General features: G+C 43.2%; 2 protein-coding genes across 3 annotated transcripts in view; both read left to right on the forward strand.

The window, feature by feature from the left end:
- fchsd2 (FCH and double SH3 domains 2) overlaps positions 1 to 4,825 on the forward strand; it is a 95,056-nt gene extending 90,231 nt beyond the window's left edge. Inside the window, exons 20-21 of the mRNA XM_085370786.1 lie at positions 8 to 102; positions 1,249 to 4,825. Coding sequence (XP_085226912.1) covers positions 8 to 102; positions 1,249 to 1,341 — 188 coding nt within the window. The 3' untranslated portion in view covers positions 1,342 to 4,825. The remainder of the gene's footprint in view (positions 1 to 7; positions 103 to 1,248) is intronic.
- A 276-nt stretch (positions 4,826 to 5,101) lies between these two features.
- Positions 5,102 to 16,551, forward strand: LOC146618770 (NACHT and WD repeat domain-containing protein 2). 2 transcript variants are annotated; one of them, XM_085371566.1, is made up of 11 exons: positions 5,102 to 5,183; positions 5,319 to 5,407; positions 6,218 to 6,325; positions 8,109 to 8,312; positions 8,551 to 8,689; positions 8,853 to 9,014; positions 9,098 to 9,113; positions 9,399 to 9,729; positions 9,896 to 9,997; positions 10,123 to 10,918; positions 13,445 to 16,551. In XM_085371566.1, the coding sequence occupies exons 1-11, from the start codon at positions 5,102 to 5,104 to the stop codon at positions 16,549 to 16,551; spliced, it is 5,136 nt and encodes a 1,711-aa protein (XP_085227692.1). The 2 variants fall into 2 exon arrangements, with proteins under 2 accessions (XP_085227692.1, XP_085227693.1); XM_085371567.1 differs by lacking the exon at positions 9,098 to 9,113 and having other exon boundaries at positions 8,109 to 8,303; positions 8,548 to 8,689; positions 8,853 to 9,001; positions 9,385 to 9,729.
- The last annotated feature ends 823 nt before the right edge of the window (positions 16,552 to 17,374 follow it).

Here is a 17,374-nt window from a genome sequence, read left to right on the forward strand (position 1 = left end):
ACTCTAGATCAAAGCTCTGGCAGGAGTCCAGTATCTCCAGGATTTGCTAAGACTCAGCCGCCAAGATTCACTCCTGAAGGAGGCCCGGGCAAACTACGACCTGTTAGTATCAGTGTTACTCAAGAAGTGTTTTTTTGTGCACAATGTGTGTGTGTGAGTGTTTGTGTGTTCGAGCTGTCTTTTTATTTCCTCCCATCTCTGGAAAGCACAGAGGGAATGCATCCAAATTTGCAAATGGATTAGATTTTAGTGGTCAAAGATCTTTCTGGGTTTTTTATGGCTTTTCCCAGCAACAAAGACCTCTTCATCCTCATTCATACTACGCCACAGTAATTTAGCCATAGATAAACAAAAGACCATGCTGTTTCACTCTATATGAAAACATTCATTCAGAGGGTAGGGTGCACAGCATTTCTTTATCACAGACAAAAAATGACATGTACGGCTGTAAACTGCACTTCCTTTTCTTTCAACAGACATCTTGAAAGGAGATGTCTTGAAAGATCTCTTTCAAGACATCTCCTGGATTAAAAGTGTAGTTGAACTTCTTTACACTGGTAGAAACGGGAGTTTCACTGGTCCGGCCCACATCCCCACCCTGCTGCTTAGCCTTTGCAAGTGGCTGACATCATTGCTAGCATTTACACTTGTGATGTTGTGCCTGTGTTACTTTGTAATTTTGCCACTGAAACACTAGTCGGCGGTGAGGTTTCTCTCTTCAACTCAATTCATTGTCTTCTTCTCGATTAAAAAAAGGCATCAGAAAAAGAAGAGAAGCAAGAAATAAACGTTCACTGCGGGCCGCATCAGCGTGACATGTAGTTAGATTACAGTGTATGTCACGGCACAGGATTTCACAGGGACTTAAAGAAACTAATGAAGAAAATAATCAGCAGATGAATGTATGACATATAAGTAACCGTCAATTTTTCGAAGATGGTTTGGCACGCTGTGCTCTGATGACATGTGAAGGATACTTAAGTGTTCGTTAAACTGTGTGACCTACAGATCCCAACAATAGGTTGAAAACACAGTTTTTTTTGTTAGAGTCTAAAAGCAGACAATTCCCTACTTTTCCTGTTCGTTGATAACACATTTGTGTCTCGCAGCAGGAAGTGAACATTTAACTGTTTGTCAAATTAAGAAAAGTAGGTCGCCCCTATTATCACCTTGACTTCAGTTTTTCTCACTTTGGCTTCTTTCTTTTCCTTACTCTTGTATTTAATGTGTTTTCTTTCTCCGCTGCAGGTGCGAGCCGCTCCTCCTCCACCCAAGCAGCACCCCCGCCGACAGCAGGAGAAGAGCGACAAGACGGAGGAGGTGGAGATCACGCTGGTGTGACAGACAAACAAACTGACAGCCGGTTATAGGCGCACAAACAGAAATGAAAACAGATGAAAGGCAGATGTATCCTACAGACTTGGGAACTGAAGTGAAGTTAAATAAAGTGATGTGAAGTAAACTGAACTGAACCACGCTGACCCCTCCCCCCGCCCCAATCTCCTGAACTCCTGGCAGCTCCGTATCTTCTCCCTTTGAGCTGAGGAGGAGGAGAGCAGAGAGAGGGGACAAAGGCAGACTATCCGATGTAATAATCTCCGTATTAGCTTCCTAATGAAGTGCAGCAGTAGCCCACACACCCCCGATCCCTTCACCCTACCCCGTCCTTTCATTCTTGCCTTAAAACCTCACCTCATTGGGCAGCAAATCACACCACGGTGAAGCAGAGGAAGAATGTCAGGAGAGGAGGAGGATGGGAAAAAGCTATTTGTGACAGATGACGGATTTGGCAAGTTTTCTGTTGTCAAGCTTTCCATAAGACCATTCATCTTTCTGCAGAAGCAGATCAGAGTCAATATTTAGATTTTTTCTCTTCCCAATAAATAATCATGAAGCACGAGAAAAGTTTTGAAGCCCCAAGAACTGACAAAATGTAGTAAAAGGTTATCAGACAAACCAAACATATAATTCAATACACTATAACTATAAAATTAGGGTGGGATGGAGGCAGATGATTGATTGTGGTGACCCCTAAAGGCAGAAGCTGACTTAAATGGCAGCCCACATGAACAGCTGATAACTTAGTATGGATCTTGTTGGCAGATATCATACTGGATGCAATATTTACGTTGCTTTAGCCTCTTTACAGTTATCACACATCTGCAAGCCACTTTGCAACCCAGCTCATGCTTTTCATGCTGTGTGTGTGATTTAATCAATGGTCAGTGTTGCTTGCAGCGTCATGTACAGGTGTTGCTTCGGCCCAAAGAAGAGAGCCCAATCTAATTCAGTGCAGATGGAAATAAACAATCTGCTTTTTGCTACTGTATTCCCGGGGGCATTAGTTTTGCTTTTGTTTTTGTTTTTAAAAAAGTCTGATTCTTATCTGATACCTTTTCCTTACCTTTTGTGAGTGTTGTGGGCCCATCCAAAGAAAGCTGGCTGAAATGTAAGTAAAAACATGCCAAGTCTGTCACGTTTTTGGAGAGCAGTGGAGAACGAAGTGAACGACCAGAGAAATTGAGCGGTGTGCGTGGACGCAGTGTCCCTCTCCTTAGGCCTTCCCTCGTCATATATAGTCATTATCATCATACGTATTTAATGTGTAATAGTACAGTACATTACTGTCGTCATAGGAATGTTATGCTCAGCATTTCATATAGACTAACTCAGCTGAATGGAATACCATGTCTGATATGTAGTGGAAGTTTTATCTTCATCTTATACTGAAAGGGCATTGTAAATACAGCAGGAAGGAGAGCTCAAAGGAGGGAGAGGATGAAAGAAAACGAGAGATAAAGGAGGCTGGATCCTTCCCTCTGCTCTTAGCATCGCCTCTCTTCCCGTCCCTCCTTTACGTCTCTCCCTCTTTCCTCTAAAGACGATTCTGTCCATTGGCAGTCAGTGTGAATCAGTGACTATCATATACATACATACACACATGCAGATACATTATACGACAGATACATTCTCTCATTCTGTGCGCCGTATGTCTGTATCACTGATTGGTTCAGAGATGCGCTGCTGGTGCTTTTAAAGGCACTCAAATTGTTGGTATTCACTATGTGGCAACAAAGAAAAGTTTTATTTCAGATGATGTAGACAGGAAAGTATTTGTGGCCGGGACTTCTTATTAGCACAGAACTGTATAGTTTTCATCCCTCTCATGCCGATTTGTTCACTGTTCAGTTCAACTAAGACGCACGTTTACTTGACGCTCATTACATTTGCAGGTATAATTTTTCTCTCGTCTCGCCAAGCAAAGCCACCACATCTTGTGTCCTAATGCTAGAAACAGAAAACAGAAAGAGGTGTGTAAAGAAAAAAAATCGAACTAAATGGACAGAACTAGCAAATGACATTCAAATGGAGCTAAGTACAAATCTTTTGTGTGTGGTTTTTTTTTACTCAAAGTAAATAAATGCCCCCATTTCCCTTTACATGGCCATAAAGCCTTTGAAACTCCTTGCCTGAAGGGCAGCGTAGCACTTTTATTAATTTCTACCTTACTTGGAAAGTAGCAGTACCCTCATATAGCATCGGCACAGGTGGCAAAGACTCTGATGAATCCTTGTTGTTAAAATGATTCAGAGTTGTTCTTTTTAAGCTGATCCTATGGACTTTTTTTGTTTCAGTGTGACTGATGCTTAAAAAACAAAACAAACACAAATAAAGATCTCCACTCTCCCAGCTCTTCCAAAGAGGTGGAGAGACGACTGTGGACAGTGAAATTCGCTGTTCTCCTTTATTTATAAGAACAAAACAAACAAAAATTACAGAAAGCGATGCGTTTGAATGAATCATTTCTTTTTTTGGTCTCGAAATAGGCCTGGGTGTTTATGAGTGTGATTGTTTATAAGAGAGAGAGGAGGAATTTTAATCTAATCTGTGTTTGACTCTGAAGATATGTCCCAGTTCCTCACTGCAAATGAACAAGTTTGGAGAGCGTTTGCACGGAATAAATTGCAAAGTAGAGTATTGTCCAAATTGTCAGCAGGAGATAAAACTGAACATTCAGGCAGTAATCCTCTTTCTTTGTCTCAGATAACATCCCTACTGCAAAACAAAAACAAAAGAAGAACTGTGAATATTAAATTTAAAACTCTTAGCATTACTATGTAGTGTTGCACTGGAGCACATCTTCAGGTCTCCTGTAAGAAAAGTCTTAATCTGGAAGCAAATCGATTGTTTTCCCCGGTGGAGGTGATTTCTAAAAGGAGAAGTAAGAAGTGAAACCACAACATTTTGTGTAGCATTCATCCTAGCAAACTTAAGCATGCTGGAATTAGTTGCATTTTTAGATATGACCCTCTGCTCTTCTGCTGTTGTACGGACTAGCATTGACTTGTGACAGTGTGGTCAAGGTGACTTGGAACAGCAGCCTGTCCTTGATCTCTCTGAGATCTGATTTTTACTGGTTTTCGAACTTGTTTTGAAGTTTATGGTTTTTCAGCATCCGCAGACATTCCCGTTATACTTACTCAGTCAGTCTGTCATATATAAAATTGACATTTCATTGCCAGTTGCCACTTTGAAGACGGATCGTTTCCCATCTTTAACAGTCTCTTTGGTCCGCGACAGTGTTTAATTATTTGGTATGGTTTTTATGTTTTAAATGACACTTTATTTTTCCTTATGTGGATTCAGAGTAGCACAGCTGCCGTTATTATTAACGATGTGGTGGAACAACTGGCCTCTCTCTTTAATAGACTGTTGCCATGGTGACAATATTGAGAACAGGTGCAAAAGTCTTTCTGCATATTATTATTGGATGTACAAAAAACGACAACAAAAAAACAAAGTTTGTATTTATTGTGTACAAATGTTAATTAATAAAAAATATGGAAAAGTTGAAAAGTTGCACACATCGATTTTTTCAGACTGAGCGTGTTTGTGTGGATGTTTGACCAAAAGTGGGTGTGATCATGATAACACGCTCCAGAGCACCCGAGGCCAAACTTCCTGAGCGGAGCTGCAGGAACATGAGACACAGCAGCAGAGACGACACAGAGCTGCTCTCCGTTTGGGACGCGCGATAAGTTCCTGCCAGGAGTTTTCCCTCCTTGTGTTTTGTTATTTGAACAGCAGCTGTTTATCAGGCATGCACACCGGAGGAAAATCCCCTTTGGATTCTGGCTTCAGCACATCTTGTGTGAAAATCTACCTGTGCTCCAACCCAGAAGGTAGGCAGTGATTCCTAATATGAAAGGCAGCTGTAACTAGGTGTGTTTTTAAAAAATACGCATGTTAGATTGTATCATGTTTTCTTGTGTCATTTGAGTTCTTGTTAAGGTGCATCCTGTTTGTGTTGTGTACAGACAGCGTGGTGGAGCGTAGAGCTCTGAGGGACAGTGTGTTCCCCAGATTCAGAGAGCACTGCAGACACTCGCTGGGACTGGATGTCAGGGTGAGCACACACTTTACTTTTTTAAAACCTTCCTGTTGCATCGAAAACATGTCAGTAGATGTGAGTGTGCGTGTGAGTTGTGTTTTTCTTGGGAATTCTTTCTGTTCTTTTAAAGCCATAAACAGGCTAAGGAAGGATGTGGGCACTGTTGCTTTATACATTAAAACGAGATTACTTTAATGGCATAAATGCTCACACTAATGACTTTTAGTGCTGGGAAGAGAACTAGATATGGTCCACTGGAGGACACGTTGTAAAACTGCTTTGCTTTAAGGTTGTTTGTAATTAAATTAAAGGTATTTTTTTTACTCTTTATAGAAAGATCCTTGAAATGTGCATCTCTTTATTAGAGAAACAAGATAGAAAACACAAAATCTTGAAGCTATAAAAGTAAAGTCTCATTAATATTCCGTGTGGTCCATCACAAAGACACCCATGCGTAATGTCGCCAGCGACGGGGGGTGACAGCAGTAGCATTTTAGCTGCTTGCAGGTATTTGTACTTTTAGTCTTCCACCGTTTTCCCTGAGGCCACTGATGCAGTCAATAACGTGCCTTAATTATATCTGACAACAAAGAGAATGAGCAGCTGTGAGGCGACTGTCTGTGTTGGTTTTCGTTCATGTGCATTAAATAAACATTGGGACAGTTCAGTCAGCACATTGTGGTGTGTGCAATCAGCAGACAGAATAAAGAACGTGATGCCTCACCCCACCTTAGACGCTTGCTCTCACTGGATCTGGGCTCAGCTTTCTTGATTTATTATTTCCACTCCACATTTTTTAACTCTTGAGTGTGTTTATGTCGGCAGGTGATAGACCCGTTTGAATCCAGTGATCCCAGTCGCTGGCCAGATGAAGACACCAGGCATCAGATGATACATGAATGCAGAGGAAGCTCAGCTGGACCTTTTTTACTGGTAAATAAAGTCCTTGGGGAGAATCTCAAGTGTAAACCAACAGGATCTCAGACTGACCCTTACTTCTCAGTACAATGAATGATGACATGCTCTAAAGGACATCAGCACCTTGCCATGAGTTGTAGTCAAAGTTTTATTGTTGAATTTTATCAGTTTTTAGTATTATGAACTTTAAAAATAAAAGCTTTTCACCCTTTCTGGAGTATGCTGGACTTTGCAAAGTCATCTACACTGTGCTATGTTTGTTCTCCTTTTTAAATTAAACTTATCATCACGGCTGCAGAACAGTTCTGTCATTGAGCCGTGTCAACAAATGGACAAAATAATAGAAACACTTTCCAATATAAGTAAAAGACACAAAATCACACGTGTAGCATCACACAGTTGTCTCTTAAGCAGATGTTCTGTATAGTAATCAGCTTACAGTTTTTTCTGATTGCTTAAACCCTAACTGTGATTCCTGTAGCACAATCTCTAAAACTATTCAGACTTATAGCAAAACCACTCACTGAGTTTGCAAAACTAAAAGCACAAAAACTGCTTTGCACTCAGTTTGCAATTTTGTAACACACACTTTGCAAAACTGTAGGCACAATTCACTGCACAACACTCAATTACCAAATTTCCAACACACTCCTAGCAAAAGTATACACATGTATGGCTATCATTAACACTAATTTGCCAACTGTCTGGCACACTTTCACATGTGAAAACTTTTTTAGATAATTAGTTCACTTTGCAATCAGCCTAAGCACTATAATACAGGTAAGCTGTGTGTGCGGAGTACAATGGAGGGAGCAGAAAGAGTGAGAAGTAGAGGAGGCCGAGGAAGAGGACGTGGAGGTGAAGAAGTAGGATGAAGAGGACGACAAGGACAAGGAGGAGCAAGAGGAAGACGAGAAGGGGGGAGAGGAAGACGAGGAGGGGGGAGAGGAAGGGTAGGAAGAGTAAGAAATAGAATTGCTGATGACATCAGAGCTACAATAGTGGACCATGTAATCAACCGTGGAATGACCCTGAGGGTAGCTGGCCAACGGGTCCAGCCTAACTCGAGCCGCTACACTGTAGCAAGTACCATAAGGACATCTTGAAATGAGAATCGGTTAGCACAGTCACTTCGCACAAAGATTTGTAGCACTGCCATATGCCAATGAGAAACACACCAATACCATTGATGTAAAAATACTGAAATTGTTACTTTACAGAATTGCTAGATGACCAGATGCTGGGGGCAGAGGAAGCATGTTCACTGCAGACCAAGTAACCCATATAGTCATTATGGCGATTGCAAATAATCCTATACTTGGAAATGAACACTTGTGTTTTTTTGATGTGTTTGAATAAACACCAGTACTTGAAGTTTGGATCCCTCTATGCTTATGGATCTATGACAGAAGTATGAGCTCAAACTGACATAGCCTACCTTGTGCACAGAGAAAGCAAAGGCCAGATGTGTTTTGTATTCATACCATCAGTGTGCAGTTGGTGCATTGTGTGCTTAGTAGATGATGGCTTGTGTGTACTGTTTGATACGGAAACACCATTTTTACGAAGGTGTGAAGAGTTAATCTAGCTGTGTTCGCTTTTGCAAGAGAACTACAATGTTTTGATTATTGGGTGACAGGTTTTCTTATTTGTGTGAAGAGTTTTGCAAAATTAGCCAATAGTTACAAAAAATGTGCTTAAGCAATCAGAAAAAACTGTAATAAATTACCAGCTTACCATACTAAACAATAGTTCCCCGTGCTGTTGTTCCTCCTGTGACCACACGGTGGTGCTGCAGGCTCTGGTAGGACATCAGTATGGCACAGCCCGTGTGCCCGCTCAGGTGGAGGTGTCAGAGCTGCAGTTGCTGCTGCAGCAGTGTCAGGAGGCTGGCGTCAGTACACAGGAGCTGGAGAAAGTTTATCAGCGGGACGAGAACACCATCCCTACGACCTACTGCCTGAGAGCTCCGCACAGACGCAGCTATTCTCTGGTAATTAAAGTCGATGGTATAATTTTATGACTTTATTTTTTAATTATGAACTAGAATGTTATATAATATAAAGTAATGCGATTTCAACTTGTATTATGCATCATTTAAAATCTTATTGAGGTTTTAGAAACATCCCATCGAATCACACATTTTGTCCTTAAATCAAGTACATTGTGTTTATAGTGTATGTGAGGATGATTTATATTTATAATGCTTTAATAAACTGGATATTTTCCCTCCGCAGCAGGAAAGAAATAAGGTGAAGGAGGAAAGCAAAACCAAGACTAAAGAGGAAGAACTGAGGAAGCTGTTTCAGGCAGCTGTGAGTCTGTGTGTCCAAAGTGGCAGCATGACCCCAGAGAGGGCCAAAATCTTCTACAGATCAGGTGAAATACCCCACATAGCTGTGTGTGTGTGTGTCAAGTCATTTGTCATAATCCACTGTTGTTAGTGTCATGGGCAGCCTGCGTCTATGCCTTGGAATATCTTCTGTAGTTGGAAGGAATTTTTGTTGTGTAAGTAAACATTTGCTTTACCACTTGTCTCCAGCCCTCGATGCAGATCTGCATTATGCTCTGGAAAGCTGTCCTGAGAGTGACATCGGCAGACGCTGCTTGGTCTATGTCCACAAGATCATCAATGCAAAAGCAGAGAGACAAAAGGGACCTGTGAAAATACAACTACAGTCAAAGTTGGAGGTAAAAGCCATGTGTAGTAGATGCACAACAGACCCGACCACGTTTCCATGCTTTTCACCATCTTTATTGACGCGGTTGCTGTACACAATCACGCAGCTGCGGCTTTCCAGTCGCCAGCCGAATATACACTCCAACAACAACAACCTTATAGCAGTCAGCACAGACTTTTAGACCCTGTAAAGTTGAGGCACACAACGATAGACCACGCCCCGCCACACCATGTTTAATTATGGGAGACGTCAGGAAAAGGATGAACTAAAATAAAATTTAATCTTTCTGACCACTCTTGAAACTTTATTTTACTAAAGGGATATGTAGAATTCACAATTTGTACCCTTTTTATTTAAGTCCACTGTGAAAAGTTCCCTCTTCTTTATTTCCAGGATGCCACTCTGAGTTCATCACCCACTAACGAAAAGTTACTGTCAGAGCTGTGTGAGTGCTTCCTCCCTCATCTCGTCACTTCCCGCCAACTTCTAGTCTACACCATCACCACAGAGTGCGACCGCCGCCATGGTTACACATCAGCTAGGAGGCGCGGCTATGCTGATTCTCTGTGCCAGCAGGTGTACTGTGACCTTGTGCAGATGACTGACGGTCTGAACGTTTCTCAAAGCGCAGAACCTTCTCCCCTCTGTGACGTTTTATCCCGAGAGCAGGCCGAACAGGAGCAGCTGTGTGACATCCTCAGTCGGTTTTATGACGTCATTCAGCCCGAGGAGGAAAAGGTCAGGATGGTTTTAGCCTTTACAGACTAGAATATACTATTTACATTGACAATACAGGCACTTTTGTTCTGTGTGCAGTTAGAAATATTAAAACATGACATGTTTGTATAATTCATTTTTCCTTATTTATACACCTGCAGCATAGCTCTGCTCTTATTGGTTGCAGGTCAGAGCCTATGTGAAGCAGAGGTACCATCAGTTCCCTCTGGTAGTGACCGGAGGCCCGTGTACAGGAAAGACGGTCCTGCTAGCACACTGCACTCAGCAGGTAGGTGGACCAAAGGGAAATTTGAAGCAGGCATATAGTGTTTATATATAATTTGTAATAAGAATTTGTGCCTTTTGTGTGCATATGTTTCACTGACGCTTAAAGCTATCTCTCTCTTTCCACAGATGAAGCACTGGCTTGCAGACAGCGATCCTGTGGTGATCAGTTTTTTCTGCAACCTATCAATTAATGCTTCACCAAAGCATCTGCTGTCGAGCTTGTGTTATCAGATATCCTGCAGATATCTCACTGACTCCTTGTCTAAGCAGGATGCTAGCCACTGCAGTGACCTGGATGATCCTGGCAGTACCACCGACCCCAGAGAGGTCACATCCAGCTGTAGCCAAACATCTGTTTTGGATTCCCAACATGAGGGCGGCACCAAAGAGCATGTTTCTGACTGCAAGCAAAGCTGGAGTACCGCTCAACATCCAGATCAAAGACAGCTGGATTTTGGCAACATAAAACCCGACGCTTGTCTGTCTGAACTTAAAGAACACCTCTCATCCCTCATCAGCCACCTGCCTTCAACTGAAAAGCCTCTTGTCCTTATTCTTGATGGATTAGATCAACTCAAAAACAACACTGGTCTTCAAATCATTGAGTGCCTTCCCAGGCCCCTTCCTCCCGCTGTCAAACTCATCGTCACAGCTTCCTCCAATCGAGAAAACTTCCTGCAAGCCATAAAACTACACTATGCATCTCAGAGTGTATCAGAGGACATGTGTACAGGAAGGTTGTGTATACAGTTGGGACTGGTGGACAGGAAACAGAGCGTACAGATGCTGGCATCTCTGCTGAAAGGTTCAGGAAGGAGGGTGACGTCTGGACAACAAGCTCTGGTCAACCAGGCTCTCGCTCGCTGTTGTCTGCCGCTCTATGCTCGCCTCCTTCATGCACACACCTCGCTCTGGCGCTCTGGTATTACTAATAGAGTAAACAAAAATACAGTTTCTCAAAGGAATAAGTCTTGTTTTCAGAGCTACAAATGCCACACAAAGACTAAACCCACATGTGATGTGGGTCACTTACAGTCATGTGAAAAAGAGCGTTATAACTAAGTACACCCTTATTGCTTCACAGGAATAGCCAGACGCTGCTAAGCATGCTAAGGTGCTAAGGTGATCATCAGCAAGTGTGAACACCTCTATAAAAGTTTTGGCAGTTTGCTGGTCTGGAGTCTTAACACGATACTAGAATCGCAACAGAAGCTGGAAACTGCAAAAACAAACAAACCAAAAAAACAAGATACACGAGATACATCTCAGACTCTCGGGTCTCAGTTAGCATGTTAAATGTACAGTAAAGTTAGAAACAGTCCGAACAAAAATGGTTAGCTTGGAAGGGTTACCAGGAGAAAGCCTGTTCTCTCTACAAAGACAGCAAGACTTAGCTTTGCAAAGTTACATCTGAACAAACCACAAGACTTCTGGAACAAGCACAGTGGTGGAGGTGTGATAATAATTTGGGCTTGTTTAGCAGAAACAGGATCTGGGCACGTTGCAGTTGTCTGATTTGACCATGAATTCCTCTGTATATTAAATACTTATGTTGCAGGACAATAATCATCATGTAGCACCAAATCTACAACAGAATGGCTGAAAAAGAAAAGAATAGAGGTCTTGCAAACAGCCCAGTCAACGTCCTCAACCTGACTGAAATGTTGTAGCGGGATCTTAAGAGAGCTGTGCGTAAATGAATGCCCACAAACCTCAATGAACGGAAGCACCATTCTCAAGAAAAAGCAGGCAGAAATTCATTCACAACTCCTGCAAGTCATCAAACTACATGATGTATCTCACAGTGCATCGGAGGATATGCGGACAGGATGCGGTCGACCAGGTTGCCACTGCCATTCTGTGCTTGATTCCTGCATGCGCACACCTCGCGACGTGAGACGCTGATAAAGTCACACTTCAAGCTGTTGCTGTTACAGTTTTTTCTGAATGCTTAAACCCTAACTGTGATTCCTGTAGCACAATCTCTAAAACTATTCAGACTTATAGCAAAACCACTCACTGAGTTTGCAAAACTAAAAGCACAAAAACTGCTTTGCACTCAGTTTGCAATTTTGTAACACACACTTTGCAAAACTGTAGGCACAATTCACTGCACAACACTCAATTACCAAATTTCCAACACACTCCTAGCAAAAGTATACACATGTATGGCTATCATTAACACTAATTTGCCAACTGTCTGGCACACTTTCACATGTGAAAACTTTTTTAGATAATTAGTTCACTTTGCAATCAGCCTAAGCACTATAATACAGGTAAGCTGTGTGTGCGGAGTACAATGGAGGGAGCAGAAAGAGTGAGAAGTAGAGGAGGCCGAGGAAGAGGACGTGGAGGTGAAGAAGTAGGATGAAGAGGACGACAAGGACAAGGAGGAGCAAGAGGAAGACGAGAAGGGGGGAGAGGAAGGGTAGGAAGAGTAAGAAATAGAATTGCTGATGACATCAGAGCTACAATAGTGGACCATGTCATCAACCGTGGAATGACCCTGAGGGTAGCTGGCCAACGGGTCCAGCCTAACTCGAGCCGCTACACTGTAGCAGGCATCATAAGGACATCTTGAAATGAGAATCGGTTAGTACAGTCACTTCGCACAAAGATTTGTAGCACTGCCATATGCCAATGAGAAACACACCAATACCATTGATGTAAAAATACTGAAATTGTTACTTTACAGAATTGCTAGATGACCAGATGCTGGGGGCAGAGGAAGCATGTTCACTGCAGACCAAGTAACCCATATAGTCATTATGGCGATTGCAAATAATCCTATACTTGGAAATAAACACTTGTGTTTGTTTTGATGTGTTTGAATAAACACCAGTACTTGAAGTTTGGATCCCTCTATGCTTATGGATCTATGACAGAAGTATGAGCTCAAACTGACATAGCCTACCTTGTGCACAGAGAAAGCAAAAGCCAGATGTGTTTTGTATTCATACCATCAGTGTGCAGTTGGCGCATTGTGTGCTTAGTAGATGATGGCTTGTGTGTACTGTTTGATACGGAAACACCATTTTTACGAAGGTGTGAAGAGTTAATCTAGCTGTGTTTGCTTTTGCAAGAGAACTACAATGTTTTGATTATTGGGTGACAGGTTTTCTTATTTGTGTGAAGAGTTTTGCAAAATTAGCCAATAGTTACAAAAAATGTGCTTAAGCAATCAGAAAAAACTGTAAAGGTGTCTTTTCAAGCTGCTGAATCATGGGGTGTACTTAGTTTGTCACAAAACTGCATGGAGTCCCATGAAAGTGCTCTTTTCCACATGGCTGTGTGTTTTTCATAGATTTGTTTTTGAATAATAATGAAACTATTTAGATCAGAGTACTTTTGTCTTCACAAGTTGCATTTTTTGAAATACCCCCCCAAAAAATCAGGATAGCACCACTTGGCCTTTTAAATAATTCTCCTCTTCTCTCCTTGTCTTCAGATTCCGATGTGACTGAGTCATCTCTCCCCGATGGCGTTCATTCATCTATTTCTGCGCTCCTGGATCACCTTGAGCAGAAACATTTCTCTTCCATCGTGGCTCGCACCGTCTCTTACCTCACCATCTCCAGGTCTGGGCTCACAGAGGCTGAGCTCGCCGATTTGCTGTCCATTAAGGAAGATTTGCCACACAAAGGCTCTTCATTTAAGATGACAGTCCCACAAGTCGATGTGGAGAGACTTCTTTTGGATTTAAAGAGCTTTCTTATCCAACGGAAAGTTGCAGGTTCCCTGGTTTTGTTCTGGGTGAGCAGGCATTTCAAGTTGGTCGTGGCGAAAAGGTATTTAGACGCTCCTGATGTAAGAAGAAGGCTTCATTCTGAGATGGCCGACTATTTTAGTGGACAGACGTCAGGCGTAAACAAGGATGCAGCCTTAAAAACACACACAGACACTCGGCAACCCAGCCAGCCGTTTGTATTCACTTCAATCAAAGGTGGTGGTCGGGTGAATGTGAGAAAAATCGTAGAACTGCCGTATCACCTGCAGCAGAGTGGCAGGTGGAAGGAGTTTGAGTGCGTGCTGTTGCTGTCATTTGGGTTTCACCAGGCTATGGTTCGAGCTGGTCTTCTTGGAGATCTGCTAGCTATGTTGGAGACTGAAGAGGAGTCATCTCAGGTTAAGTTTGTAAGAGTAAGACTGCTACTAGCAAGCACATTGAAGTCTTCTGCTTGCTTCCTGCAGAGCTCACCTCTGCAGCTGCCCTCAGTGATGGAGACAAACCTCCTTCCCTATTTGGAGGTCTTTCCTGCTCTTGAGGGTTATGTCAGGGAAATCAAGGAAGGGAGAGGAAGTGGATTAGAAATAGTGCTTTGCCCCAGTCCTCCCTGTGTTCCCCACATTCAGTACTTAAAGTACGATGACATAAATAAGGGCGTTTGTGTCAGAGAGATCGCCGGTACAAAGTGTGGGGTTGTTGCCGAGATCACAGATGAAGGCTCTGCTTGGATTTGGAAAGGGTGTGGATATGATGTGGCCAAACTGTCACTCAGATGCGAGCAGACAGAGTTAAAGTTTGCAGGCGTGAAGAGCAGCGGTCCGTTCCTCCTGCTTTCCACAAGCTGCAGCAAGCTTTTCGTGTGGGATGTGGAAGGCCCAGAAAAGTTTCTCGAGGTCAAAGACCCTTTTAAAAACACGTGCGAGTCGAGCGAAACACCCAGCAACATCGAGGGATTCGTCGCACATCAGAAAACGCTGTCCGTGTGGTGGAAAGATGAGAGTTTTGTGAGCGTGTTTGACATCTCCAGTGAAACCCTAACTCATTTCCAGTGTCAGAGCCCTGTGACCTGTTCAGTGTTCTCCTCTGATGGTTTTTTCATGTACTGTGGGCAGGAGGAAGGCACAGTGTCCGTATTTGACATGAAATCCAGCAGTCTGCTTAGCACCTGCTCAAACTCAAACCACAGCGCTGTTACGCTGATCATCCTCCATGAAGACAAGAGGGAAATGGCATGTGTTGATAGGACTGGAAGTGTAGCTTTATGGGACGTGGCAGCCAATACACAACCACCCAGACTTGTGAAAGAAAGTTTCACTCAGGGTTACTCTACTAACATACTCAGTACAGATTATTGCAGTGAAATCAATACTCTTTTGATGTGTCAAGCCCACCAGGCTTCACTGTGGGATACTTGTAACTGGGAGCTGTGGGACCAGTTCTTGGCTCCACAGGGAAGAGCCTTCACTCAAGCTGTGCTCTCCCAGGATGGCCATCTTTTCCTGGCTTTGTTAGACACTTGCACCTTTATCTTGGTGTGGAGGGTCAGCAGTGGGGAGTGTGTGCTCTCCTTAGAAACGAACAAGCAGCCACACACACTCCTCAAAATGGCCTCAGATGTCATTTGTGTCAGTCACGATGGCTGCCTGACAGTGTGGGACTCCGAGATGATTGATGCTGCAGGAAGTGCACAGAAAATGGGCGGTGGAGTAAAGGAGGTGGTGGTGGAGCAAACAGGCGTGTGGTTCTACACCAGAGATGGGTCGGAGAAGGTGTGGAAGTGGAGTCTAGACACGGGACTTCCACATGTTAACTTCCTGCATACTGGGCCTGTGGAAAAACTGCAGCTTTCCCCAAACGGCATCCACCTGGTGTCACTCTCGGCTGGAGATATTTACGTGTGGCGGACGGAAACAGGTGAAAATATCCTCCGCATCGGTGGCAGCAGAGCTAGAGACATCCTGATCACCCCTAATAACAACTTTGGAGTGAGCATTTCTGAGCGAGGCCTCTCGCGGGTTTTCAAGATTGCGCAAGGAAATATCGTGTGCAGCATCCACCCATACCTATCTGATGCTCAGGTTTCACCTGAGAGCACCTACCTGCTCGGTTGTTGCCATGGAGACCTGCTGGCTGCCAGTCTGTGGTCGGGCTCGATTAGCAAACGTTTCTCCTGTGTGGAAAGCTCTGAGGAGGTTGTCGCTTTCCAAACTCTTTCACAGCACCCAGAATTTGTGGTTGTGATGGCGGCCTCAGGGACGGTGTACACGTGGAAGGTGGCAGAGGAGACTGTGTGCTGGCACTTTCAGCTGCCACACATGTTTCACTGTCAGCCTGAGGACTTCCAAATGTCCTCCAATGGCAGCTACGCACTGCTGTCCATTGACAGCGGCGCAATTAACCTCTTAAATCTGTCTCGAGTCACACTGTGCTCATTCAAAGTCGAGGGTCCTGTCATTAAAGCCTGCCTGGACAAAACTGGACACTATGTTGCTTACATAACCACGCCCTCCGGGCTGGAGGACAGCTGTGACTGCTACCTGCATGCGAGGCCCATCCTCCGAGTCACGCGACTTTCAGATGGGGAGAGATTAGGAGCTGTGCATCTGTCTAAGAATCCACTAGCTCTGGTTATTTGTGAGCAGCACTGTGTGTTTGTGGGCTTTGGGGATGGGTCTGTAGGTGTGTACTACATTTCAGATGTCACAGTCGATGAGGATGAGCCAATCAGGTGCTGGGAAGATCCTAGCGGCCAGCTGAAGCAATGTCCCTTTGACAGGACGCCATTCAGCTGGTTTCCTCAAGACACACCAAATGTTACATGGGCTTAAGATTATTATATGATTCTGAACAAAGAATGTGCAAATTTTAATATTAGACAAAGATCATCTGAGTCAATAGAAAATGCAGCTTTTATTTACCAATTACATTGATTGAGGGAAAACAGCTATCCAACTATACATGACCCTGTGAGAAATAGTAATTCCCCCTGTTAGGTATTTTAGCACTACGGTTAGCATTTACAGGATATTGTTTTATAGTGACATTATGCAGGAAAACTCTGTCATTCAATAAGGCCCCCTTGTTTTAGTTATTTTTCTCTTTGACCCAAGAATTGATGTGTGAGAATCACAGGCTGGTACAAGGTTGAAATACCACAGAGATCACTCCCTCAGCTACATTAGTTTCTTAATCTTTTAGACGCCTGTTGAAGGCCAAATGGTTTGTTTCAGATTTCACTAATGTAAGAACTCTTTGTTTTGTGCCTTGAAAATATGTCGCTGAGATAATCACAATTGTAGCTGAACTGATAAACTACACAAAGGATGCTTCTTCACCCATGGGCAGGAAGACGCTGCCTTATCTTGGTCTGTACTGGTTTAAACTGATAAATCTGCTGTCTCATGAATTTTACCCTCTATATAAACTGTTGTACTTGTGAATAAAGTTGAGTCAATTTGGGAAGACAATCTGAAGCAGTCTCTGTTTTCTTGTTCTCCCAAGCTGCTCCCGAGCTCGTACTAACACGCTGAATGGCATGCTTGAATATTGCTTGAGAATATATTTGACTGTGTTACAGACTAAGGGACATTCTCTGCTGATAGGTGAAGGTACATTCTCTGCTGATAGACGTCCACACCTCGAAGGAAGTCG

The sequence above is a fragment of the Diplotaxodon limnothrissa genome, linkage group LG14, assembly GCF_057381915.1.
Source record: "Diplotaxodon limnothrissa isolate DT_005_m linkage group LG14, D_limnothrissa_male_GT1.1, whole genome shotgun sequence".
NCBI lineage: Eukaryota > Metazoa > Chordata > Actinopteri > Cichliformes > Cichlidae > Diplotaxodon > Diplotaxodon limnothrissa.

Excerpts from the sequence above, each read along its gene's own strand:
- LOC146618770 (XM_085371566.1), top strand. The coding sequence starts at position 5,102 with ATGCACACCGGAGGAAAATCCCCTTTGGATTCTGGCTTCAGCACATCT. Across the intron at positions 5,184-5,318 it reads CCTGTGCTCCAACCCAGAAG|ACAGCGTGGTGGAGCGTAGA; the intron begins GTAGGCAGTGAT and ends TGTTGTGTACAG. Across the intron at positions 9,998-10,122 it reads TAGCACACTGCACTCAGCAG|ATGAAGCACTGGCTTGCAGA; the intron begins GTAGGTGGACCA and ends CTCTTTCCACAG.